This window comes from Euprymna scolopes, chromosome 6 (genome assembly GCF_053919585.1).
Source record: "Euprymna scolopes isolate OS-2025 chromosome 6, ASM5391958v1, whole genome shotgun sequence".
Classification (NCBI taxonomy): Eukaryota; Metazoa; Mollusca; class Cephalopoda; order Sepiida; family Sepiolidae; genus Euprymna; species Euprymna scolopes.
The window spans coordinates 143992850-144020591 of NC_136487.1; the positions used below are offsets into that span (position 1 = coordinate 143992850).

Consider the following 27742-nt stretch of genomic DNA (forward strand, 5'->3'; position numbering starts at 1 on the left):
AAATTTTTAGTACTTAAAACTTTAATTTAACTAAGGTGTTTTTTATTTGTTTACAAAAATAATACGTTTTCACAAAAAATAAAAACAAAATAATGGGTCTATTATATTTTGTGATTGTTAATTAATAAATACTGAAAATTTAATTCAAATTGCTTGATTTTCTGAAATTTCTCAAATGAAGGTCAAAAAGTTTATGCATTTTAGGATTCGACCATTCATTTTGCACGTACCTAATATATATATAATTTACATTATTTTATATATTTTGTTTCTATTTTTTTTTATTCTAAATACAATTCAAACTTTGTTATTCCTTCATTTTTGTTGTGATCAATGTTCTTTGCCCATGCAAAACACTGAATCCTAAGGTTCATTAATTTACCCGGGTTCTCAAAATGAACCATAACCAATGGTGTATTGTAGCTCTCCTGCTCTAAATAAGGAAAGAATTTATAATGGAAACCCTCGGGTGGATAATAAGTGATGGGTCCCATGTTTTCTTCGTCAGACGGTGTTTCACCGCGGCAGGTAACAGGCACAGCGTTGCTCCGATATCGCTCCCGGATTTCCATTGGAACTGAGCTGTTCTCATACGGGAGCGGTCGCCATTCAATCTTTGGCTCTAACGTCAAAGCGACGCACACCCGACAGTCGTCAAAGCCATATTTTCGCTTCTTCGTGCAGACATTTCCCAATTGGCTCATATTGAAACGACACGGTCTGTCACCGTTTTGTGTTACGTCATCATTACAGTCTCTAGAATTGTACGGCTGAAAGTAAATAAAAATATTAATAACCAGTGTTAATATCTAATTAAATATATTTCAAAGGAGAAGTGGTAGCATATGTACTAGTGTTGGGACAATTAATCGGAATCGGGAATCGGAAAAATTAGAATATTTTGGGTATCGTAATAGGAAAAATGTATGCCTATTTTTTGATGCCAAAATGATTCTTTTGTCTTTTTATTGGATTTTGTTTAAAGTAAAATCTTTCATTACTGCTAGTATTGATAAAATGATAAATATTTATTCCTTCTATAACACAAGTAAATCTAAAATCAATAGATCACTCTTTACAAATGTATTTTGACGTTTAGGAAAATATCTACATATTCAGCATGCGTTTTTTAATGATAATCGAAGCAAGTAACAATTTAGCACGGAATCGGTAATTGTATCGGAATCGGGAAAAATATTGAAATCGTCCCATCACTAATATGTACTGACAACAATAACAAGTCTTTATGAAAAGCAATTAACACAAAAACTATTTAGTCATGGAAATCAGACTTTTATATTTACGGCACGTTCAAATAAAGTAAGTCAAGGATGAGTGTGCGTACTGCATGGCGGGCGAGATTAATTTTTGCAAACTTAGACTCTTCTACAAAAGATTCCAAATCTCAACAATCCCAAAGCTAAACAATCCCAAAGTTGAACAACCCAAATCTTTTTGTAGGCATGAACATGCAGCAAGCATAAACATTAGAATGTCTTTTCTACGCATGCAATTATCTTTTAGGGTAAATTATCTATTTAGCAAATTACAAATTGTCTATTTATGGCAGTTAGTTGCAAATTGCGCCTAATTTTCGGACATAATCTAGTTAGTTATTGCAAATATTTATTATGGAAAATTATCTATTTAATAAATTGCCAATTATGCATATTTTTCAACCATAATCTATCTTGTACCTACTTTCATTTAATAATTAACATTTGCTCGTAAGCATCCATGTTCATATGTGTATCTTTTAACACCAGATATTGCAAATTATCTGTTTATGGCAGTTAATTGCAAATCGCGTCTAGTTTTTTTTTTTAATATCAATGTTGAACTTGCTTTAATAAAATAATTAATATTTTTTCATAAGCATCCATATAAATAAAAGTATCTTCTTATTATTACCGGTATTATTGTTACGATTATAATTATTAATATTAATAATATTCTAGAGTTCAAGATTATTAATTCCTTCAGATAATCTAATTTCTCGTGCAACAGCGGGGCACGGATCGGCTAGTAATTAATATGTTTTAATAAGCATCCAAGTTTATATAAGTATCTATTTATTTCGGCCATGCTTATAAAACATTTAAATCTAATTTGTTGTAGGGTATCTATGCTATTAACTGCAGTATTGCCAATGAAAACAATATTACCAGCGCTTAAGATCATACGAGTTTTAAGAGATTTGAAAAATCTAGGATTTAATAAAGAGGTCTTACCTCGAAATATATTATTGAACACGGTTACATATATTGGATCTTGGTGCAGCGGTTGAGATTTTCGAAAATCAGGTTTTTATCTTCCTTCTCAATACCGGCATATATCCGATTCTTGAATCGTTATAGCCTGCTATGACCCTGTATATATATATATATATATATATATATATATATATATATATATATATATATATATATATATATATATATATATATATATATATATATATATATACTTCAGAATAGTTTTTATTTAACAATCAGTTATTATGGAAACGTGAGATTGTAGGTTTACAAAATATTACTGGCAGTAATATTCTATAAGTTATCCCATATAAACAGGAACTGCTCGATATGCAAGATAGAGCAAATAAATTAAATTTTAATTCAATGAATTTAAAAAAGAAATGGCACCGGTAGAAATGGCACCGGTAAAAATGGCACTGGTAAAAATGGCACCGGTAAAAATGGCACCGGTAAAATTGGCACCGGTAAAAATGGCACCAAAAGGTGCTACTAAAGCTATGGGGTCCCAAATTCTAACCTCATTTTGGGTTTTGTAAAAGTTCCTATTTTCTTGCCGTCAACGAGGGCAGAGTTAGACACAATTTTTAATATCCAGCCCCCCCCCCAAAAAAAATGGCAGTTTTCATCGGAACAAAAGATTACAATTACCTCAGTTTAGAAGCATTGTTTATCTAAAGGTTCTTATTCAATTGTACCCCGCTAGGGCAAAGTTAGACACAAGGTTGGTTTTAAATCTGGGGAATATCCAGCTCCCCAAAAAGGGGCATTTTCGATCGGAACAAAAAATTACAATTACCTCAGTTTAGAAGCATTGTTTATCTAAAGGTTCTTATTTAATTGCACCCCGCGAGGGCAAAGTTAGACACAATGTCGGTTTTTAATCTGGTGACTATCTAGCTCCCCAAAATGGGGTACTTAGGACTAATGAATCGCAACTTATCAAGGATAAAACACACTCGAGGATAAGGGTCAATGTGGGAGTTTTCAATTACACTAAACAAAATGCATCTTTTCTGGACAAGTTGTAGTTGTATTTTTGGGTTCTTTTTTCATAATGAATCGCTAGTTATCAAGGATAAAACACACACGGGGATAAGTTTTTTTTTTCCCTAAAACAAAAAAAAATAAAAATGATCCAGAAAAGATGCACTTTGTTTAGTGTAATTAAAAGCTCCCTGGTTGACACTTATCCTCGACTGGCTTTTATCTTTGATAAAAGAAAAAACTAATTTTGGTGCACTCTAAATTTATTTTATCATTTAATGTATTTTATCGCTGATAAGTTGGGCTTTCCCATTTTTTCTTATTTATCCAAAACTGCTATTATTGAATAAATATTGAACTCTGGAATGTTTCTGTTGAACTCGAGAATCTGCACAGAATTTCTGTCGGAGGTTGCATCGACTGATACGTTAACAAAGTGTAGTATCACTTCTGATGCTACACTCCACCTATTATCTCCCTGTTCAATGAAGAATTAATAAATCCTTTCAGACTGAGAAAATTTTAATTTTTGTTCTGATCCAGAGTTCCTCTTGTAGGAGAGCTGGATATTGCCCACATAAAAAAAACGACCTTGTGTCTAACTTTGCCCTCTTGGGGAAGCAAGTAAATAGGAATACTCAAGATGAGAATAGTAGTCCAAAGCTGGAATGGGAACAGTAACACAAAATTCTCAAAGCTAAACTGTATCAATGTTGTTAATTACCAAAAATAGTTTTATTGCCTTATTAACAAATTCAACAGACACCTAAACTAAAGTGAAAGATAACACGTGTTGTCGCGTATACGTGCGAAAAGGTTTTATGACCAATTCATCTCACAGTTTCATGCTCACAGTTGAGTATGAAACCGTTCTGGGGACATTTCTGGGGTCAATCGGTCACTGAGTATATTTCTGACATAAAATTATAAACTGATTCCAATATAAATAACAGTAAAATAGGTACTTATACATGTTTGACACCCCGAGAGTACAAACAACGTTGAAATAATAACTATTTAGAAAGCCATTCTTAACATGGAGGTGGGGTGAACTATTTTGCACTTTCACCTAACAATTTGATGAAATAAAAGTAACATTATTTTTTTAAAGTTCATATTTCTTTCGGTATCAAACATCCATAAGTACAATACGTTCGTTTGTTTACAAAATAAAAAAGTTTATTTCCGCACCAAGGGGAGAGGTTATTGAATATTTAGGCTGTGAGCTATAAGACTCAACGCACAAGGATTACTTAATTTTAAAGTATAAAAATGTATCGAACTATAATGTTAAAGTTTTAATATTTCTTTTTAATGAGTGATTCATAATTGAAAAAAAAATATGCTAAAAACATTTATAGATTGTTTTTAGTATTTTTTTTTTTTACATTAAGGTTGTATAAAATGTATCAAAATATAATTTTAATTCATCAATGTAGTAATTTAAAAAACATGAAATATTTATGAAGAAACTTCTTTATATTTGAGTTTCATAAAGGGGTTGATAACTCGTCTCCATTGCCGACATGTTGCAATGCAGGAGTTCCATAAAAAAGAAACAACACTAAGTGTACATAAATTACGAGGAACGAATAACATAATGTTGATTTCTGATTTCAATATCAGAAGCCGTCATCAAATGGACTGTTCCTCGCTATAATTGTTTATGCCTAAGTTATTTTGTTTGTATTTTTGAAAAATATATAAACTGCTTATTTTTATTTTATTTTTACTTTTAGCATATCTTGCGTTTGGTAGCATTTATTTGTTGTATATTTTACTTTTTCATTTTGTTGTCTATAGTAATAAATGTTCGATAATTCTTATTTTTAAGGCATTTATTAGTATAGACATCGAATCGAATATATCGTAAAGAAACAAATAAATAGAAGTAATTAATTAAAATAAAAGGAACTTGTTTGTAAATAAGGGAGATTTTTTAAAATTTATTTCTGCCCAGTGTTCAACTTATAATAGGGGAGAAGAGGTGAATGAATTACCACACAAAAAGTTATTTCTGACACCTGTGACGTAATAGCACTTTGGGAAATCTCAAAAACGAGATTCGCATTTAGGATCTATTTAAATTTGACAAACTTCTCATTATTTTCTGTAACACCGGTGACCTCGCAGTACATGACCTAACTTTTGGAAAACTCAAAACGAGGGTAAAATTTGAGACCAGACCGGTCGTCTAGAACCCTTTTTAATTCGACAAATTTCGCACGTTTTCCCATTTTAATATACTGTGAGATATTCATGCATGTTCTCGTTTTGTCATTTTTCTCATTAATCCATTACGTGCCATTTTTACCGGTGCCATTTTTACCTATTTATTCACTTGTGCCATTTTTACCGGTGCCATTTTTACCGGTGTCATTTTTACCAGTGCCATTTTTACCGGTGCCATTTTTGCCAGTGCCATTTTTACCGGTGCCATTTTTACCTAAATTCATATACTTACATCTAAGCTCATATATACCCACATGTAACACGTGTTCCATATATACCCAGATATATATACCCTCATATATACAAAAAAATATATTTAGATATAAAGAATGTATACCATTATTTAACACCATTAATTATAACAATAATTAGTGTAGGTACCTTACCTAAATTTATCATAGATAATTTTTAACCCATACACTGCTAATTTAACATTAATAAGATGAAAAGAGTGGGGTTGCGTAACTATGGTTATAGAATTGAATTACCCTAGTACCAACAGGGATTACCTTGCCATGGGGAATTTTTACTCCTTTTCTGGTTAGTATATGGGGGCTAAATTTTAAATTCTTTAATTGGGAAGCTACATGTTTTTGGAAATACTATTATAATTAGATCTTAGAGTGCAAATTACGTGTAGGAGATTTAAAGTGTAGTATGTTAATGTGCTTATAGTAAGGCTCTACTTAACATGTGCATATATACAAAAAGATATTACTGGATATTACTGATTTTAAACGTCTTTCAGTAAGGTATTATTATTACTTTATTACCTTTGTTTCAGCTTATTTAACATTGAACTATTACCGTAATGATCATAAAACAAAGATAAAACGTTCCATCAATAATCTTAGGATTGGTTTCACAATTAGCTCATAAACATTAATATATTCTAAACCTTATGTCAATCCCCCTTTCTAAGGGAAATATAGATACGTATAAAATTAATAATAATTAGCACCTCATGGGCAGTATATATAACTTGAGTTGACGGAACAAATACGATTTAAACTGACAATGAGATTTGAGATGAAACTAGGAAAAATCTGGAAAAAACGAATTATTCCATTTACGTATTTGGCCCATCCTTTTATTTTTATCTTTATTTTTGTTTTTGTTCTTATCTCTATATTCTTCTTGTTCCTTCTCTTCCCTTCCCGAACTAAGTCTCTATATCTAGTACACGACCTGACCTCAATTAAGCGACCGGTCAAACTTTATGATTCTTTGAATTCTATTTGAAGAGATATCTATTTATATAGGTGTATGTATGTGTGTATGTGTATATATATATGTATGTGTATATATATATATATGTTTATGCATATGTGTGTATATGTATATATGTGTATATGTCTGTGTATGTGTATGTGTGTATGTATGTATGTATGTATATGTGTGTTCATATATATATGGGGATGAATATGCACATATGTTTCACCCCACTTCCTACCACTTACCACTACCTACTCTCTCTAACACTTCGCCCCACTAAAAATAATATAGACTTCTAATGAAAAGGTTTCCACCAGACTTTGAATTATTATCGCTGGACCCACCCACAAATTTATACAAACACTTGCCCGATTCGGATATCTACACAGCTATGCGGATTACCCAATATATAGCTTGGACATTATTACCAAACGGATGTAGAGAACGTATAACATGAATTTTACCAAGCAAGCTGGATCTAAAAAACATTCATATCCTTTTTCTACAAATCCTCCTGACACAGGACTTCTGATAAATGCATTATTTTCACTTTGACTTTCCATGTCTCACTGACTTTAGCAAATAGGGTGTATACCTTTATAACTATTTGCTAATATTTTCTCTCCTCTGATGAGATGGTAGACATCGAACCCCTATAGGTTAAGGAGATTAATTTTCTAAAGCATTCTTTGTCTTGCTTAGAATAATAAAAATTCTTTGATATGAAACTCAACCACTTCATTTCATTTCAATATGAGTTTTTTTAAATTCATTGAATTACAATTTAATATATATATATATATATATATATATATATATATATATATATATTACATACAATGCTTCAAGTAAGCATCATTATTTTATTATATGAATATATATTTACTTACATCTTTATTTAAATTTTTGATGAACGAATTCATTCTTTTTAGGTATGGCCGCGTTACAGACGAATCGTAACTGCAATGAATCAATGTATCATGTTTGTCGATCCTCGGCTCAAATATCAAGTTGGGAACTTCTCCATCCACCGTCTGTTCTTCATCGGCTATTTCTTCTGGATCATTCCCGTTGAACATGTTGGAGGATAAGATCATGACACCGGCAGAGAAAAGGGCGAGAAGCCCGAAGAAGCAGACGAGAAACAGCACCAGCTTCGCAATTCGACCGCACGTCTTCTTGGGACTCCGACTGCTGCAAATACCATCGTCGCTGTCCCAATCATCGAGGATGTTCACGTCGGCGGTGAAGGTTTTCCCGCCCGATGTAGCTAGGCTCGCCATCTGCTGATCATCAGATTCAACGTCCCCTTTCATATTAAGAAAGGCTTTCGATGATATTTTAGATTCCAAAAATCTAGAATTTGATTGGGTTACTTATTTATTTAGGTAGAGGTTCACACTGGAAAAAAAGAAGTAAAACATGATAATGTATAAAAAAACAACAATGGCAATAACAACAATAGCAATAATAATAATAATAATAATAATAATAATAATAATAATGACTATAGCAACAACAACAACAATAATAATAATAATAATAATAATACTACATTACTGATGGTGATTTCGTATTGGTATGTCCGAGGTTTAAATTGTATTTCTATTTCTATTAATGATGGAGATTTGATATCTGTCTGAAGTAGAAAGAATATTATTAATTTATTAATTGTACTATTGCAGTTTAAATTACTAATAGAGATTTAGTATCTGCCTGAGTGAAACCGAAAGTATACTATTACGTCTGTTAATTGTACTATTTAAAAAATTTTAATCCAGTTTTCTATATTATTTCAGACTAACGTGTTATCTTTTAATGCTCAATTAGAAATAGCTATCTCTTTGGGGAGGGGTATTGTATTATTTGTTCTGTTGTTATGAGGCTATCTCCCGGGGATTACTCCTTAAGTTGAGAAATTAGTATCGGTTGTCATGTGACCATTATCTCAAGAATTACCTTCTACTTAAGATGAGTAAAAATTGTCAATCGATTGTTCATTAGTAAATCCACTACTTACATTATATATTCAAGCATGGATATGAAACTGGAGGGGGCATATTAATAAAATAAAAATAAATATTATCGTAGTAGATCGAGTTTATATATATATGTAAAGGATTATGACCCCTTAAAATTTATTGTTTTGGGCTCAAATCAAGTTATTAAGTTAGATCCATGTCCGAGGAACCTATATCTAAAATTTCAAGTGTTTAGACCCCAAATTGTCGGAGGAGTTTCGTAGAGTTCTCTAAGGTCAAATCATTGAATTTTGACCCCTTAACAGCCAAATTTGTGGCCGAAAACGGATTACAAAGATTTTTCCCAAGTCTCAGTACCCTGTATATCAAATTTCGAGTCTGTAGACTGAAAATTGGCAGAGTTATTGTGTAGGTAAATGTACACAGACATACACTTTCACTTTTATAGATATATATTTATATACTTATATATATATATATTCATATATATATTTATATATATATGTATATATCATAATTTAGTTATTTAAATTTTACCATGTGAATGGTTAAATTTCAAATCTAGAATACAATTCAAAAAGTATATTTCCTTAACCTATAGGTTTTCGATGTCTCCCCATCTCCCCAGTAGATAAAATATTAGCAAATATTATAATGGTTTATGCCTAATTTGCTAAATACAATAAACATAGAAAATCATTTTAAAAAGTTTTTAAATGATAGAGTAAGTGAATTATATATTAGTTCAAAATGCAAAGGATAATAAATTTCATATCCAAATGTATGGTAAATTCCGAAGTGAAAGTCTTTGGTAGCAATGAGGTAAAAGGATCCGATGCGTATTTTGATTCTTCCATGGCACAAGGTAACAATCCGAAGTAGGCATAATTCATTGGTTTCCCTTTGTTTAGTTTATGAGCCCGGTAAATATTTTATTATATAAGTCCGGTGAAGCTGCTTTTTAATAAACATATAATTTTTTATATATTTATTTAATATTTTTTAATTATAATATAAGAGTTTCAAAGTCTACTCCAAATTAATTTCAATTTGCGAATAAAAATAATTTCTGGAGAAGGACAATGCAAAATGAAATGAAATAAATAAAAGAAAACAAATTGTTTATGCATTATGCTTATAAATTAGCACAAGAGTATCCAATTGAAATCTTATTCTAAAATATAAAAAGATGGTGGTGGGAGAGTACAATTATAAGATGAAAAGAAAAAGAAGAAACGACAAGGAACTGGGAAAGACAGAAAAATAAAGAAATGAAGAAATAAAGGGGGAAGGAAGAGAATGAAAATGAAAAGAGAGATTTAGCAACGAAATATATCACCGCCCAAACAGATATTTTGACGGGGCTCAAATATAGGTCAAGATTCCTAGTCAGAAGCATATGCAGAAGAAACAAAAAGAAAAGAGAAGTAAAGATCAGGCAATGTCATGAAGAAATTTCCCGCTTAAATATTACTTGACCTCAAATTTATATATCTAGTATATAAGGTAAATTCTCACAATTTTACAAGTATTAATAATATCCTTTTAATGATAATATTAAACCGATAATTTGGATTTAGAATAATCTGTGGAAGTATTCCAAATACTTAACAAGGCAAGGCGTAGGAGATAAAGATGGACATAGTAATAAAATAAAAATAAATAATATTGTTAATTTTTCAAATTTTCTGATGATTTTTTAATGTGTACATAGAAAGAATTAATATAGGTTGAAGTTGACGGCGGTAGTGCTTTTCATCTTTCCAAGAAGACAGGAAGGATTTGTTAACATCATTTGCGAGGAGGGCTGGTAATTTTTTTATAGTAGCAGCGGTGTATGTGTGCGAACGCTGTGAGGACCTGATGAGGAGGTGGCAGTTTCTAGCTCTGTGGTCAGTACTGTCACTTGAGGTCGGGAGTTACGACAAACATTTGAGGGTTTTGTGTCTGGAATAAAATACGATTTAGTTAAGGGTAGGTTTGGGCGTTTTAATGGATATAGCTTCAAGTATCTTTAATTCTTGACATTGGCTTCGTAGTTTATTACTTGTGTGTTACTGACTAGAATTTACTTCAGAGAGAGGCAATTATGTTATTTAATGTGTATCATGCATGGAAACTAACGTAAGTTTTATTATTGTTATAGGCGTTGCACCAGACATCGCATAGACGATCTACATTGAAAAATTGGTTAAAAAAATTAATTCCTTCACCCTTAACTGGACACTTTTCTACGAAGAGGGATCGCTTTTTTCGCTGATATTTTCGAAAATCATCCCCTCTTTTCGATTGACTAGCCATAATCTAAATCTTCGCAACTTCGGGTTTGGCAATGGAGGCAACGGCAAAGACATCATGTCTTTTTCACGTTATTTTCCTTCTTTGCGGTACGGGTTCGAGCCTGCCTGTCTACTACCACTTTTTTCTTAACATACACGTCCAAATACCTGGGAAACTCCGGGCACCCAAGTTATATATATATATATATATATATATATATATATATATATATATATATATATATATATATATATATATATATATATATATATATCACTAAAATCAGTCTTTGAATATTTTCCACCTTTAAGTTTAGCAAATATCTCTTCGAGAATAAGCAGCGTAGTGGTAATCATTCTGTGCATTGTTCAATCTAATGGAGAAATCTGTACCAACACGCATCTGGACTTTTTTCACATAGATCATAGGTGAAGTACACTCACTGTATTCTACTTTTGATAATTAATGTAACCAATATGAGTACTTATTGATTCCCCCGTACAATAATATGATTGTTTCTTTAAGCCATAAATACCGACTCGTAGAGCCACCTAAAGAGACGCCGAAAGTTATGCTGAAGCTTCACGCTTAATATATAACAGCTCCAACCACAAACAATCATTTAGTTAAATGAATATGTCGATTATTACTTAAATACTATAATGAAGATCACCCAGCTACTTCAAACGAATATACCATTTTTGCGGGATATATCAATAATACACTTCTATTTTTCAAGTTTATTTAATTTTACATTAATTTGATTTAATGATATTAATGGAAAATTTTTCTTTTTAAAACCTAGTTCAATATTTAGTTTTTGTGAGTTAATTTTTATATCTTCCCAGTAAAGGCTTCTGTTAACCTTTTCTTTAGCTTTGAAAATTAAAGCTCAAATATCTTGACAGAGAGTGAGAGAGAGAGAGAAAAGAGAGAAGGAGAGAAAAAGAAAGAAAGAGAGAAAGAGAAAGAGAAAGAAAGAAAGAAAGAGAGAGAGAGAGAGGGGGGGTTATGAAAATATTTCATGATTTAAATTTTTCTATTCAGCCCGTGTCCAAGAAGTTGTTTGGGTTGTTTATTACAAACATCTTTGCTATGCGACAAAGACTGGAGGGAAGATAAGAGATCATTCCACTAGTAGAGTGAGAAGTCAGTTTCATACTGTTTCAGGACAAAAAATATAGAGGGTTCAAGCAGGACTTCTTAAGATATAATAGCAGTACTCTATCTTAGAATAGATCTGGCTCTTATGCAGGTAGAATGGTGTTACAATATCTGTTTTTTTACCGTAAAAGAAATTATAGTGATGGGTCAAGAAGACCTTCACTAAAAAACTATAGAGATTATTGGAATTCTCTGGAGACCTATTGTTACTGAAATTTCCGGGGAAACTGACGGGAATTATCAGCAAGAATACACTGGTCGAAAGTAATGAAAATCTGTGGAGTAACTTGTAATCAGCCAGATACCAGGGAACATTACATGGTTTTATCAGTGAGAGATTACTAGTAATTCTTCATTTAAGAACTCTTCATAAGTAAGAAAATAAAAAAAAAACTAGAGTAACGTGTGCAAATTTAAATGTTAAGGAAATTAATTAAATTAATCATAAAATATAAATGAAAGATACATCGTTTAAATTATAAAGATTGGTTTCTTTCTTTTCAATTTTCTCATCCTTTTGTTTTTGCTGAGGATGAGGATGTTACATCCTTATCGGCTATTTCAGAGAACTCAACCGAGAAATCATTTAAAAAATGTAACAGTTTGAAAATGATATTAGGAAAAGGCTAGAATCGAACCCAGTAGGCAAGTGTTAAAAGACACGGAATGCAGAACGATTGGCATTGTTCTCGCAAATAGCTAAATATTATTCATGTCAGAGATAGATAATTAATTTAGGAATGCAGTCGATTGTTCATTCTATTAGAAATAACTGGATATTAAAAGAATGGACAATACGAGTTTATAAATAATGATTAAAAATAGGTTAGATAGTGAACAATTAAAATTGTGAATTCTTTCTGTGCCAAAAGTGTGTTTGGGCAGACATATGTAAAATGCACGTGAAATTTATTCCCGTGGAACAGCACACCTTTGACCTCATAAAGAAAGGAGATTCTCAACATATTGAGGCAGGGTTCCAAGTTAGAGACAATCAGAGAATCACAGTCACAGTCACAGACGAGTGTCGGACTGCGACTTAGTGGAGCTGGTGTCCTTAGAAGCGAAGGGGGAGAAGAGTAGACCATGTAGTCATACAAGCTTGAATTCCTGACTTATCAATCAGCTAGCTGATGAATAAAGAAATCACGATCTATATTTTGTAACTATTTGTCTTCATGTCGTCATTCCACCAACTGAAAGGCAAATGTGTTTTGTCTATCATCACCATCTTGTAAACGAACTTTGTATAAAATCCTCCAAGTAATAATTGTCTGTCCCCTCCTCGATCATTAGTAAAGATTCTCCGCCTCAGATGTAAAAAAACTGTATTACATGTTCCTTCAATAATGAACTTGCATCTCTCTCAGCTCTCTTATAAATGTCTCACTCAGAATATAAATTTCATTATCATCCTTTCTTCTGAGTCCCCGATATATACACACTCCAATATGTACCCGCTACACAATGTTCACATCTTTGCTGCTTGAGAAAACTCCGCTCTCTGCGTCATGGAGAGACCGACTCCCCTTGAGTCGTCCGTTCTCTCTGATGTTCAGCTAACGATTGACTAGAATCTCCCCAAACCCACTTCTCATCACGTGTCCAAAACCCCAACCGCTGACCTAACATACATCTGGTTATTTGTTTATCCAAACTAAAAATTATGTTTTTCTGTATTTTCTAAAATCACATTCTTTTTGTAGTAGATTATCATTTCAGTTGTCAATTACTTTTTCTCATCTAATTGTTTATTTTTCTAATCATAGTAATCGATCCAGCGACACACCCTCGCTCAAGTCAATTAATAATAATAATAATAATAATAATAATAATAATAATAATAATAATAAACGAAGCAAATACACAGAGCTAGCCAGAGAGTTAAAAGGCATTTGGATGATGTAGAAAGTCCAAATAGTACCGATAATAGTAAGAGCACTAGGAACAATACCGAAAAACTTCGAAAAAAGACTGTCAGAAATTGGAATCAGAGGAATAACTGCAAAAGTACAATGACTAACGATAATGAAAACGACTGAAATATTAAGGAAAACCCTTGAATGCGGAGAATAATACAAGTGTTACAGAATGGATTGAGAGAGAGAGAGAGAGAGAGAGAGGTAAGTAAACGTGGAGTGTAGACACGTTTACCAGAACCGAGGGTCAGCTGACCAGATTACGTATGAGTGACGTGGTCGGATTGGCTAGATCTGAGAGACTGGATTTGGGCTTTGAAGAAGACGGACGGCTTAATAGCTGTTCCCTCCCCTTCACTGGGGGTGGGGGACTCTGACGTGTTCAAAGCAAGCAAGATTCACTTCCATATTCTGTGTCGACATCTGGAAGGTAAATAAAAAAACTATAAAACCAATTCATCGTCTTGGAGTGATAAATCTTCGTCTAACAGGTACCAGTCTCCCTCCAAGAGAAGATGAATTCCAGATGGATCAACATCGACGACACATGAAGTAAGGTATGTCGAAGAAAATGCATGTAACACACACACACTAAAGCATATGAACAATTAGAGATGAACACACACAACCGCATATGAAACTATGCATACGGAATTCTTTTATGACACGCATAATCTCCTTTCATTGTAATAATAATCATTCCATGACAACAAATACAATTATGGTCCTCCCCTTTTATGTTATACACCAAACGTCAATTTGGTGCCCCTCTATGATAACCCTAGTGATAACTTCAATGATAAATATATGTAACAAACGTTCAATTTGGTGCTTGTGGACCAGTTCGCATCAACGATGCGATAATCGAACCTGTGTTTAAGAAAATACAACGTGGAAGCATGCAGATTTAGTGTCAAGAAAAAAATAGACTAAAAAAAAACAAAACAATCCAACACAATAAAATGTCTGAAAAAAAAAGAAGAACAGTCGAAAAAATACAAATCAACACACACACAACGTAGGGTCGATTAAACCACTAGACGAATTAGAAAAAAAAAAGAAATACACATTTACACATGAAGAACCTCTTATAAAGAGAGAAAGAAATGGTTCTGAAGAAAAAACAGGCACATTAAAGTTATATATAGGTAGATTTATATGATAAATTAATAAGAAGAATTAAGGGTAGAACGGTACGTTAAAAAGAAAAGAAAAGAAAAAAAAGAACGTTTCTGTGTAGAAAAAACAATAGAAGAAATTGGAAAAAAAAACAGCTATGACGATAGACATACAGATAATAAATTGTAAATTTTTAATGAACAGCCGGTGAGTAAACCAGAAAGAAAAAAAAAGAAATAGAACATATGACTTTAGTAACAGTGTGGGTCAGGAATGAGCCTTTCAGCTTACCAAAAGATAAACACGTCAATCACAAATATGTGTTATGAATATTTTTGTTGCATTTTTAAACTGTGAAACTAAGTATAACTTTTAATGAAAAACAATATGTACTTTTGATGAAAAACAATGGATAGGTTCTGCCAATGTGATTTTTTTTCCTTTTTCACTAATTATACGATTTTTTTTCTTAGGATTTTTTTCTGACGTGGACAATTTTAGTTCCATCGATGTGTTAGGATTGTCTGAGACTTTATAAGTAAGTCGTATTTTAGAAACGACTATGTATTTTAATTGTAAATGTCTAGGTATTTTTTGTAAACGACTGTGATTTTTCTTTACCTCAGGAGTTGATGACGTGGTCAATTTTGGGTTTCCACGAATCTGTGTTTTATTATTTGGAATTTTGTTATTAGTGAGATGGGACTTTGTGATTGCTTATAGGATATTTTTGTATTTTTTAATTTATTATTTTTATGTAATTGATATGTTGTCAAACGGTATTGTGCAGAATTTTCTTGTTCTTTGACATGTAATTTTTTTTCGCAGAATGGGGAGGTGGAATCTTTGCTTGTGGGGTCTATTGAAAGAATGATTAATAAAAGAAAGAACGTGTTGTTAATTAATTAATTAATAATCATAATAGTAATAATAAAATTGGGAAAAAGAGAAAGAAATAAGATTTAAACAGTTTAATAAATAATAATATAAAAAACACTACTGGGTTATGTATAAGGGATCAACTAGTTCTTAAGTTTCGGAAGAGTAAAAGGTTCAGTCGGTATTAATTTTAATTTTCGAAATGTAGAATAAATGTTCTATTCGACATGAGTGACGTTTTGACCACATAAGTAAGGTAGAAAAAAAGGATAATTATAGGGTTAAATAAACTAGATGAAGAAATGAAAGAAAAAGTGGGGCGTGAATGGAATTTAATTTCTGTGGCAAGCATGTTAGAATTTTGGAGAGGTGTTGAATTACATGGGTAGTTATTAATTTCATTATTCTCGAGAAGTGATTCGAATTTTTTTTTTATCGTGATTTCTATTGATTTCGAGTAGAATCAACATGGAGCAACTTTGAGTACTTCATGTGTGGAAATCCGATGTTTTCCGTGAAGTTATGTGTCTTCAAGGCAGGTTGCGCTTACCGACTTTGGAAAAAAAAAGTTTTTTCTGACATAGCAGTAAACGGAATGTATTCTGTCCAGCGTGAGCGGATCTAGTTGTAATCAACTTCAGGGAGCAAGTGAAATGCCCTCTGACATGGCGTAAGGGGCAGAGGGGGTGCAATGGCTGACGTGGCCATTATGTTACGAATCGCTCAAGAGAAGATGAATGAAATATGTATGCAAGTACTTAGGAAAATAGAAGGCTACCCACCATAAGGAATTTTAAGAGGTTTTTTGTTTCCCACAAAATACTAGTAATAAGAGTAGGCTTATGATGAATAGGATAAGGCTTGGGATGGGAAAATTTTTTTATGTGCTACCTATGGGAAGAAAAGCTGATCTGTAAAGCCAAGGACGATTATAGTCCGTTTTGAAGAGGCAGATGGACCTCGATTTTATTATTCGGTTGATTGCCGAGAATTTATCGATCACGCGTAGTGTCGACGGGAGTAAAGGATGCTCCTGAAATTCTGATTTAAATTATGAAGAGACCATGGGGTCACAGGGAGTTGTTGACCTTTGAGGGCGCAAGGATTAGCGCCACATGGTATTATTTGTTGATATTATTTTACTTAGTATATGTTATTAATTATTGAATAAAGGTATGACAGTTTTCTTTGCCAGTGGGGTGAGCATATATATCCCATTCTTAGTAAATGTGGGAAGTAGAAAATGTATGCCTTCGCAATGCATTTTGATAAAAAGGGGTGGGGGAATGTTACAGAATGGATTGAGAGAGAGAGAGAGAGAGGGGGGGGTGAGTAAACGTGGAGTGTAGACACGTTTACCAGAACCGAGGGTCAGCTGATCAGATTACGTATGAGTGACGTGGTCAGGTTGGCTAGATCTGAGAGACTGGATTTGGGCTTTGAAGAAGACGGACGGCTTAATAGCTGTTCCCTCCCCTTCACTGGGGGTGGGGGACGCTGACGTGTTCAAAGCAAGCAAGATTCACTTCCATATTCTGTGTCGACATCTGGAAGGTAAATAAAAAAACTATAAAACCAATTCATCGTCTTGGGGGGATAAATCTTCGTCTAACAGGTACCAGTCTCCCTCCAAGAGAAGATGAATTCCAGATGGATCAACATCGACGACACATGAAGTAAGGTATGTCGAAGAAAATGCATGTAACACACACACACACAAAAGCATATGAACAATTAGAGATGAACACACACAACCGCATATGAAACTAGACGATCATACGCACACGGAATCCTTTTATGACACGCATAATCTCCTTTCATTGTAATAATAATCATTCCATGACAACAAATACAATTATGGTCCTCGCCTTTTATGTTATAAACCAAACGTCAATTTGGTGCCCCTCTATGATAACCCTAGTGATAACTTCAATGATAACTCTATGTAACACAAGACAATATAACGAATAAGCATTACAGGGAATGAAGAACACCGAAACTGCATATTTACAAGTTCTACACCCCCCCATCATGCATTCCCCCCATTGTTTCATCACCGATCTCCCCCCCCCAAAAAAAAAATGATACCAAAGGGCCGAGAAGGTTCAATAAGGACTGAAAGACCGAGGAGCGAGCGCCAACCAGACCTCGGCTGGACAAGCGCAAAGAGAACTGGGACCTTGGGGAGGCTGAGTGCCACTCAAATTCCAGTATAAACCAATGGCTACTACCAGCGAGAAATCAATGGTAAGCGGCTGTTGCGATGATGCAAATTCATTTGCAAATGCTATCGAAGGAGGTGGAGAGGGCTGGACGTCTGGGGAGACTTGTTGTCACTCAGCTTCCAGAGAATACCACAGGTTTCCAATCAGATCGATATAATAATATAATAACAATAATAATAATAATAATAATAATAATAATAATAATAATAATAATAATAATAATGTTTTGACCCCAAAACATAAATTATTTTGCCATTCATTTCACAACTCCAAATTGGTCAATTTTTCGCCTTTTTTTTTTCTTTTGAAGAATTACGCAAACTAATTAGAATGCTTTAGTGAGGACAATTGCGTCAAGAGGCCCCAATTGAAATGAATTGCTCTCGTCTTGGGAAAACAGTATGTCTTGAAAAGCTTCTTGTACTGACTTTCACTCCTGATCTGAAATGAAACTCGTATATCAAATTTGTTGCCAAGATCGCTGGGAAAATGCTTGGATCATTCTACCGCTCCAGTAGATATCTTACTGCCGATGCAATACTCTATAAGAATCAAGTACATCTTAAAATGGAATGTTTTTCCACATTTGAGCAGGACCTGCTCGGCACACCTTCCTGCCTTGATAGAGTTCAAAACCGGCTTTTAAACCTAGTAGATAATGCCCTTTCCTCCTCTCTGCAACCTCTTTCCCACAGAAGAGACATTGGAGCCTGTCTTTGTTCTATTGTTATTTTCATGGCAAATACTTGTCTTAACTCCAATCTATAGTCCCCCCTTGTAAAACTTTCAGAAATAAACATTCGATTAGCTACAACCACTATCAACAATTTTCCCCACTCTCTATCTGTGCCTAAATCTAAATGCAGATTCCATGAACAAAGTTTTTTTTCCTAGAACTGCCTGGCCGACTACAGTATGGTAGCCTTCAAGTTCAATGTAAACAAATTCTTGTCCTCTTGAATAATCATATTATACTCAATATACACCATTAAAGATTATGATACTACTACCTTACATTCATTAATTCTTATTCTCAAGTGGCCTTTGGGACTTGATAAGCAATCATTTCTAATCTACTGCTTTATGCAGATTGAGGTGGTCCATCCTTATTATACAAACGATAATAGTTAAGAATAGCACAGAAATAATTAGCACTTCAGTCAAATAAATAAAAGGTACGCTTAAAAAAACATTAGTTGAACATAAACATTTTCTAAATTCGAAAGATTGCACTTGAAGAAGGTCGCTGATTACATCGGTTGAAACGTTTGTTTTTACAACTCGTTTTTTTGTGCTTCTGCATTTATTGACTCGCGATATCGACGAAGTTACTCGGATGTCCTCGGTAGATGACGCAAAGAACCAAAAACGGCCTGGCGAGCCTTATTACAAACAAACACAAATTGTTACAACACCCTCCCCACCTCACCATGTTCAGATTAGCGACGACCACTGAAATTCATGAAGTAATACATTGAAAAAAAAATGTCCTTATATCAAGAAACCTACTTATCGATCGCTTTCGGTTCTTCCCGTCATCTGCCCGGTACACCCGAGTATCTTTGTGGAAATCGTGGGGTCATAAATGCACAAGTACCCCGTTTTTTATACATTACAATATGCATTTTTCCACCGTCGTCGCCAGTAAATTTTGCTTTAAAAATAACAAGCCATATGGAAATAGTAGTCTTAATGATCTAAATCAAAAATTTCCTGTTGAGTTTGTCTTTTGAACATCCCAAATTTATTTTCTCACTAGCAGGGAGACCCAACGTTGTCTGGGATTGAATGATGCTCAACGAATGTTTCACATTCTCATATTTTTATTGTTACCAAAATCGGGGAGATCGCCCACTTTTCAATCAAGTGATTGCCCGCTCTTGCTGGGGATCTATCCTGGTGCATCAGGAGGAAGCTTCACATGCCTCCCTGCAGTTACATAGTCCACAATACATTGTAGTATACATTGCACTGTAGAGAACCTACTGTTGATTTTATAAAATCATTTTTATATGTAATGGCTTGCATTAAAGTTTAAAATGCAAAAGTCAAGTATCATGCTTCAATTGTGCTCGTAACAGAAAAATTAATTCCGAACAACCCCCTAACATATCAAAGAACCTACTGTTCATTTTTATATGCCTGACCTTTCGGCTTATGTGGTAATAAAATTTCTCAAATGCACTTGTGATGTTAGGCTGTGTAAGGTCGAAATCGCCTATTCTTTCGTTCATCAAATTAATTCGATCATCAATATTTATGGAAGACATCCCGATACAAAACCTATCTAAGAACACTACCAGGCACATAAAGTAGCTTCGTGTGGAATTTTATAAAAAATTGACGCAGCAGTTTTCGAGTCCATAGGGAACGAACTCACACACAGACAGACACATAGACACACGGACACACATACATATAAAGTTCATTTCATATAATAGTAAAGGTACGGAGAAATTTTCCCTGCTAGATGATTTGGTTACACACTAACAAATGAAATTGGCGTATTGATTTCATCTATTCTCTGAAGAACTACTTCAGCCCGATTTGAGAATCATAGTTGGTCAGCAGAGAACCCTGAAAAACAAGGAAAGGCGCTTTCTCTCTCTTTCTCTCCACTCCCTCTCTCTACCCCCTCTCTCTCCCTCTCTCTCTCTCTGCACTGGACGTTCAAGCAATTACTATCTTTGCCTGAATTAAACTGCTGACAAACCTCTCCTTTTTTTTTTCACTTGAACATTGTCGAACTTCCTTCCATCTATTCCGAAGGTATAGTTAATTAAATGAACCCTTTCATTCTAGTTATTAAAAAGAGTTTGTTTTTCTTTCGTGCAACGATTTATCTTACATACTAATGCATAGAAGTTTGCTTCATATCTATAAATGAATACATATTTTTAAAAATATTTCTTCCAAAAGTAATGCATCCTATGTTTTATTCCCCCTTCATTAATCAGAGGTAATTGCAGATTGAATTGTCATGATACATGAACTTATGCCTTCATGACCTCAAATTTTCATCTCTTTGTTGAAGATATTGACGGTGTGAAACTAAGATAGTCATCACTGTCATGGACGTGCATCAGAAATGCGTCATTAAATTTCTAGCAAATGTACATTAAGAATGGTTGGTGTCCATGTAGAAAAATATATTCTGAAGAAGCAAAGGTCGCCCATTTAAATGGTAAGAATTCTCGTTTTCATAGCTCTTCACTTTTGGAGTAAAAACATATGAAACTTTACTTTTGGAACAGCTCTCGTGCTAATAAATTCTTATTAAACTGTATTAATGTATAATAGTGTATTCATTAACGTAAAAATAAATTTCTATTAAACTTTACTAATGTATAATAATGTATTCATTAACTTAAAAAATTCTTATTAGACGTTATTAATTTATAATGATGTAATCATTAACAAAAAATTATTATAAAAATTAATTAATTTATAATGATGTAACCATTAACAAAAAATCTTATTAAACTTAATTAATTTATAATGATGTAATCATTAACAAAAAATTCTTATTAAAATTAATTCATTTATAATGATATAATCATTAACAAAAAATTCTCATTAAAATTAATCAATTTATAATGATGTAATCATTAAAAAAATATCTTATTAAATTTAATTAATTTATAATGATGTGTTCATTAACGTAAAAATAAATTATTATTATTTTTTTATGTATAAACTTTATTAATTTATCATGATGTATCCGTTAACGTCAAACAATTGTTATTAAACTTTATTAATCTATAATGTGTTTATTAACGTAAAAGATTCTTATTAAACTTTATTAATTTATAATGATGTGTTCATGAACGTAAAATAATGATGTGTTCATGAACGTAAAATAAATTCTTATTAAACTTTATTAACGTATAAAAATGTGTTCATTTGCGTAAAAAAATCTCCAGTAGAATAAAATGATATAAATGACACATAACCAAAACCGATAAAAAAAATATTTGCCTCCATTAAACAGTAAGGATGATTAATTTACACGTATGCTGCGATAGTTCGTGTCGTAGCCTACGTCTACAATACATATTAACTAGTAATGTGACGATTCCAATATTTTTCCAGATTCCAATACGATTGCTGATTCCGTACTAAATTCTCGATTTCAATACAATCACCAATTCCGATTTTGATTCTTTATAAATTTCTAAATATTTAACTATGCAGTTGTTGTGTTTTCCTGATTGCTATAGCAACTCATGTTAAACGAGTATATATTTTCGCAAACACAATAACACACTTGTGGTGGAAAGATTTATCGATTTTAGTTTTACTGGTAATAAATGTTTATTATTTTAAATAAAATGTTTATTATTTTATTATTATTACTAGCAGTGGAAGGAATTTGTTTTAAACAAAATAAAAAAAAAAGAAGATAACTTAAGGAATCGCCTTTTGGCTCCAGAAAATATTTTTCGATTCCAATACCAATTTCGATACTCTCAAATGTTCTGATTTTTCCGATTCCCAATTCCAATTAATCATCCCAACACAAATATTAACCACAGAAAAAACACTTATCGATATTACGTATTCTTTTTACACCTTTACTAGCAGGGAGACCCGACGTTGCCCGGGATTGAATGATGATCACGAATATTTCACACTCCCATATTTTTATTGTTGTCGAAATCCGTGAAATCGCCCGGGAGGAACCTTCACATGCCTCCATGCAATAACTTAGTCCAAAATATGTTATTCTACATTGCACTCTAGAAAACCTACTGTTTCTTTTATAAAATTATTTTATGCAACCTTTTTTAACGAAAACAAAACATTAAGAAATCCACCTGCGGGGTTTGAACCTAAAGACCACGTCATGCAATAAATAAATAAATAAATAAATAAATAAAAAACACGTCAATTCTCAAGTCTTATAAAATTCTTTAAACAATAAGAAATCCACGTGCTGGGTTTGAAACTACAGACCAGGTCATGTAAAAAAAAAAAACAAACAAACCAAAACAAAACAAAAACAAACAAACAAACAAACAAACAAAAAACACGCTATCAACTTACCCACAGTATAATTTTCACGGCTGTTGTTCTATCATTGTTGCTAAGCGACGACATAGAAAAAAATGGCTTTATCGATGATAAATTAAATCCATGGTTTCGATTATTGATTATCGATAACTATCGAGGGTATTCTGAGACACAACTTTACTAAGATCACTCCCAGACTTACATGCTAATGTTCTGTAAATTTTAAAGAAAATCTGTTCAGCCGTTTCGGATTCTATAAGGAACGAACACACCGAGAGACAAAGTTGCATTTATATACTTGTAGAGAAGAGATTACATATTTATAATTGTGTTTCAAATTTTTTGAGATGACGATTGATAATTTATAATATTTGTATTATTCGGACTACTGTTCACATATTAGATTCTATCATCACGACGTTTCAGCCGATGTAACCTCGTGCCTTCTTCAGGTGCATCTTGTCAGTATAAAAATCCATAAATTTGACACAATACCGCTGAAGAAGGTTGGAGCGTACATCGGCCGAAATGTTTTGAGTATAAAATCCAAAATGAGAACAGTAGTCCAAATAATCCAAATTATGAATCCTCATCTCAAATATTCCGAAACACATTTATAATCAACTAGCTGGACATGTGGAAATTCCCCAGCGGACTGATTCATATGTAATATATTGATGCTGGCATTCTGTAGATGTTCAGCATAAATGGAGACGCTCTTATATTATTGTAGCTCTTTTATTAAAACTGCTAAAGTATTTATCTAAGCTAGCAGGAAAGCTCGGCGTAGCCCGGTCGTAAAGTACGCTTAAATATGATGTTTTCATTCTTGCAGATTTTGTATATATTATTATAGAGGTAATGTTCTATCGATTTTTATATATTATAAAGTTGCGATTTCAAAAATTAAAAAAAAATCAGCTTGAATCGAAACCGAAACCAAAACTTATGAAAAAAAAAATGTGTGTCATCAGCTATCATCGAAACCGAAACCGAAACTTATGAACAATTCTTGGTAAAATTATTTATAAAAAAATAGATGAATTAAGTGTCATCAGATATAATCGAAACCGAAACCAAAACTTATGAAGACTTCTTGGTAAAATTATTTATTACAAGAAATAGAAGTGCATAACAATTAAACGACAGTCACTCGGATGTAAGCGTGAAACACAAAATAAATAACACACACTATCCTATTAATATATAAATGCAATGGTATACATAATATCTATATATAATCCTATACATTTATTTTGTGTATTGATATTCATTTTAAAACACCTTTTTTCTATTTATTTAAAAAGATTATACAACTTTGTTATATATGGGTCTTGGAATTGCATTTATCTGCCAAGATTTAACTAATTTGAATATTCTTTAAAATATTCATTTTAATTTATTCCCCTTTTAGTTTATTTTCGGGTTTCTTATGATATGATCATTTTTAGTTAACTATTACGTGTAATTATATTCATGCAGATATGCTATATGATTTATACTCGTTTAATATTTGCGTAAAAGGTTATAGTAAACACAAACATCTTTCTATATATATTTATTAGTGCGTATATATTTGTTTTAAAAAATTTACCTACCAAACTCCTCTGTCAGTTTTTGGTCTACAGACATGAAACTTAATATATAGGACATTCGAACTTATGAAAAACTTTATATTTGGGTTTTAGCCGAGGAAAATCGGTGCAAAAGTGTGAAAATTTAAAAAAATGAAATTTGGCAGGTAAAGGTCGACCGACAGCATTACAAATATGCATGCATAACGTAATAGCTATTCATGTTTTATTTTGTTAGCCTTGCAGCAAATATGTCTTCATAGCTCAGGCATTAACGTCAAAGGAAAAAGTAAATTGTAAGCTAAACATTTTGGTTTCGATTCTTGATGAACGAGATTACTTGTTTTTTGTTTTTTTTTTTACTTTTTAAAGCATTACTATATGCTGGGTACAATATAATATAATAATAAATACGAAATTTGCATTAATCAAAATATCATATTTAAGAAATTTTACAACCGGACAATGCCGGGCGGCCTATAAAGTGAAGTTTTTTTCTCGCTCTGACATGACTATTAAAAACCGTATTTTTCTATTTTTAAATTTTAAAAATTATGAAAACGAGCTTCTTAACATATTCCGTCACGGATATACGAGCGAGTTATGAAGGTTTACTTATTTGCATATACCTTTGAAAAACGAGCGTTCATTAATTAATTATTCGTTTCTATGGTTTCTTCTTAGATTATTGGTTTCATTTTTCACTTCATGTGGAGTTTCTACATTGTGAATAATTGCGTATAATTTAGAATGAAAACGTTGTAGCACACAGAAATAGTTTTATATTTCTCTCTCTCTCTCTCATATATATATATATATATATATATATATATATATATATATATATATATATATATATATAGTACTTTATAAAATATATATGGCGATTAAACTACACTGAATATTCCGCGTTTCATCCACTCTAGAATTCTTCAGGCTTATGCGCGTAAGCCTGAGGAATCCTAGAGTGGATGAAACGCGGAATATTCAGTGTAGCTTAATCGCCATATGTATTTTATAAAGTAAACGAGCTCTACCTATGTATTGAGCACTTTTGAAGTAAATACTTAAAGTTTACGCATAAATTTATACTTTCGTATATTAATTTTATGTGAGTAAATGAAGTAGTTATATATATATATATATATGTGTGTGTATATATTTGATCTTGTGTACAAAACATCTCTACCAAACTCCTTTCTGAATATTTGGTCTACAGACATGAAACTTGATAGATACGGTATTTTGACTTTGGAAATACTTTCGATTTAATTTACACCCTGTAAAAGTAGCTGCTAAGCAGACAAAGTTGAAAAGAAACAGTTGACTTTGACAAGAGTTAATCAATTTTCTTCTGTCATGCGTACATATGCATTTTTAGCCTTTTTTTATTACATTCATCAGATAGCTCAGACAATAATGACGAAAGCTAAAGGGCTAAATAACGAATATTGTTGGAACGCTGAATGCTTTGGTTTCGTTTCCAGCTGATGGCACTGAAGTCATTTTTTTTTTTCACTTTTGAAATCATTATTACATATATTTGGTACAATATAATAATCATTAGATAATTTGCTTTATTATAATAAATACGAAATATGCATCAATTAAAATATCATATTTAAGCATATTTTACGCCGGGCAATGCTGGGCGGCCTGCTAGTTATATATATTCAACAACTTTTCATACTTTACTAATTATCTGGGACCTCGAATGTAAAACTATTTTTAGTGAGTTCCCTTAAAGCTTCAGTGGGCCCGTGGGGTTCAAGTGGACCTTCATTGGGGCTTTTGATCTAAATAATGCAAATCATAAATACTGATGTAAAACATTCCGAAATATACAACAAAACATCTTACCTTTGAAATATGCGGCGCAGCGTATATTCCAATATCCGTATATCAGCAAGAAACAAATAAGAATTAGTAATTGTTTAGAATAAAAGTTCCCATTGGTTAGAAGCAAAATATCAAAATGGTTCCAATAAGAAAAAAAAAAAAATAGAACCATGGAGGGGAAAAAGCGTTAATTCGAAACAAATTTCTCGAATGGTTTTATTATCGTTAGGTTAAAGCAATTTCGGTGTAATTAAGTGACATTTGCTATGATTTCACCGATATCAAACGGGTTACAAAGGAGAGTCGAAATTATCATGTTCCCAAATGGCGAAGTATTTACTTTTTTGTATTAATTACTAGTAACGATTAACCATTTTGATTACGACTTATAATGACGATTTAATGGGCACGTTGTTAAAGTGGTTTGGTATTTATCTGTTAGTGCAGATATGGTCAGAGTGTGAAGATGTATATTTTTATAGGGCATTCCTTCTGTCGAGTTCCTGTGGGCAAAAGTCTACCACCAAACAGAAAGACAAACCTTGGATTTAAATGCAATATATTTAGGCCAGAAGCGGATTAGCCCCAATGATATTGCATATTTTGTAGAGGTGCCCCGCCACTACCAGTGTTGCATAGCTCGTATATAAGGAATGTATATATATATATATATATATATATATATATATATATATATATATATATATATATATATATATATATATATATATATGTATAAGGAATGAAAAAATATACCAGCGGTGGTTGACGTTATGTTTAAAGAAAAAATAGAAAAAACCGAATGAAATTATTAAAAAATCAACGTTTCGTCCCTGTTTCAGAGGACATCTTCAGGATAATCGAAATAAAAATGTGATAAAAGAAAAAGTCATAGATCGTGCGAAAAAAGACAGTTTTTTAAAATCCAACCCATGTCGGGTTATACGCACACATATTCGTCCTTTCCCGACATGGGTTGGATTTAAAAAAACTGTCTTTTTTCGCACGATCTATGACTTTTTCTTTTATCACATTTTTATTTCAATTATCCTGAAGATG

At 32.4% G+C, this 27742-nt stretch overlaps 1 protein-coding gene across 1 annotated transcript; it reads right to left on the reverse strand.

Annotated features, from left to right (window-relative positions):
- On the reverse strand, positions 1 to 26882 carry LOC145278023 (sodium/potassium-transporting ATPase subunit beta-1-like). The gene is made up of 3 exons (XM_080130227.1): positions 26705 to 26882; positions 7580 to 8090; positions 1 to 770 (listed from the first exon to the last, which is right to left on the reverse strand). Exons 2-3 carry the CDS (start codon positions 8003 to 8005, stop codon positions 282 to 284), a joined length of 915 nt encoding a protein of 304 aa, XP_079986353.1. The 5' UTR covers positions 8006 to 8090; positions 26705 to 26882; the 3' UTR covers positions 1 to 281.
- Between the last annotated feature and the right edge of the window lie 860 nt (positions 26883 to 27742).

Bases quoted from the DNA above. Each gene is read 5' to 3' on its own strand.
- LOC145278023 (XM_080130227.1), bottom strand. From the start codon at position 8,005: ATGAAAGGGGACGTTGAATCTGATGATCAGCAGATGGCGAGCCTAGCT. The intron at 771-7,579 runs GTAAGTAAATAT...ATTTACTTTCAG, and splicing joins TCAAAAATTTAAATAAAGAT to CCGTACAATTCTAGAGACTG.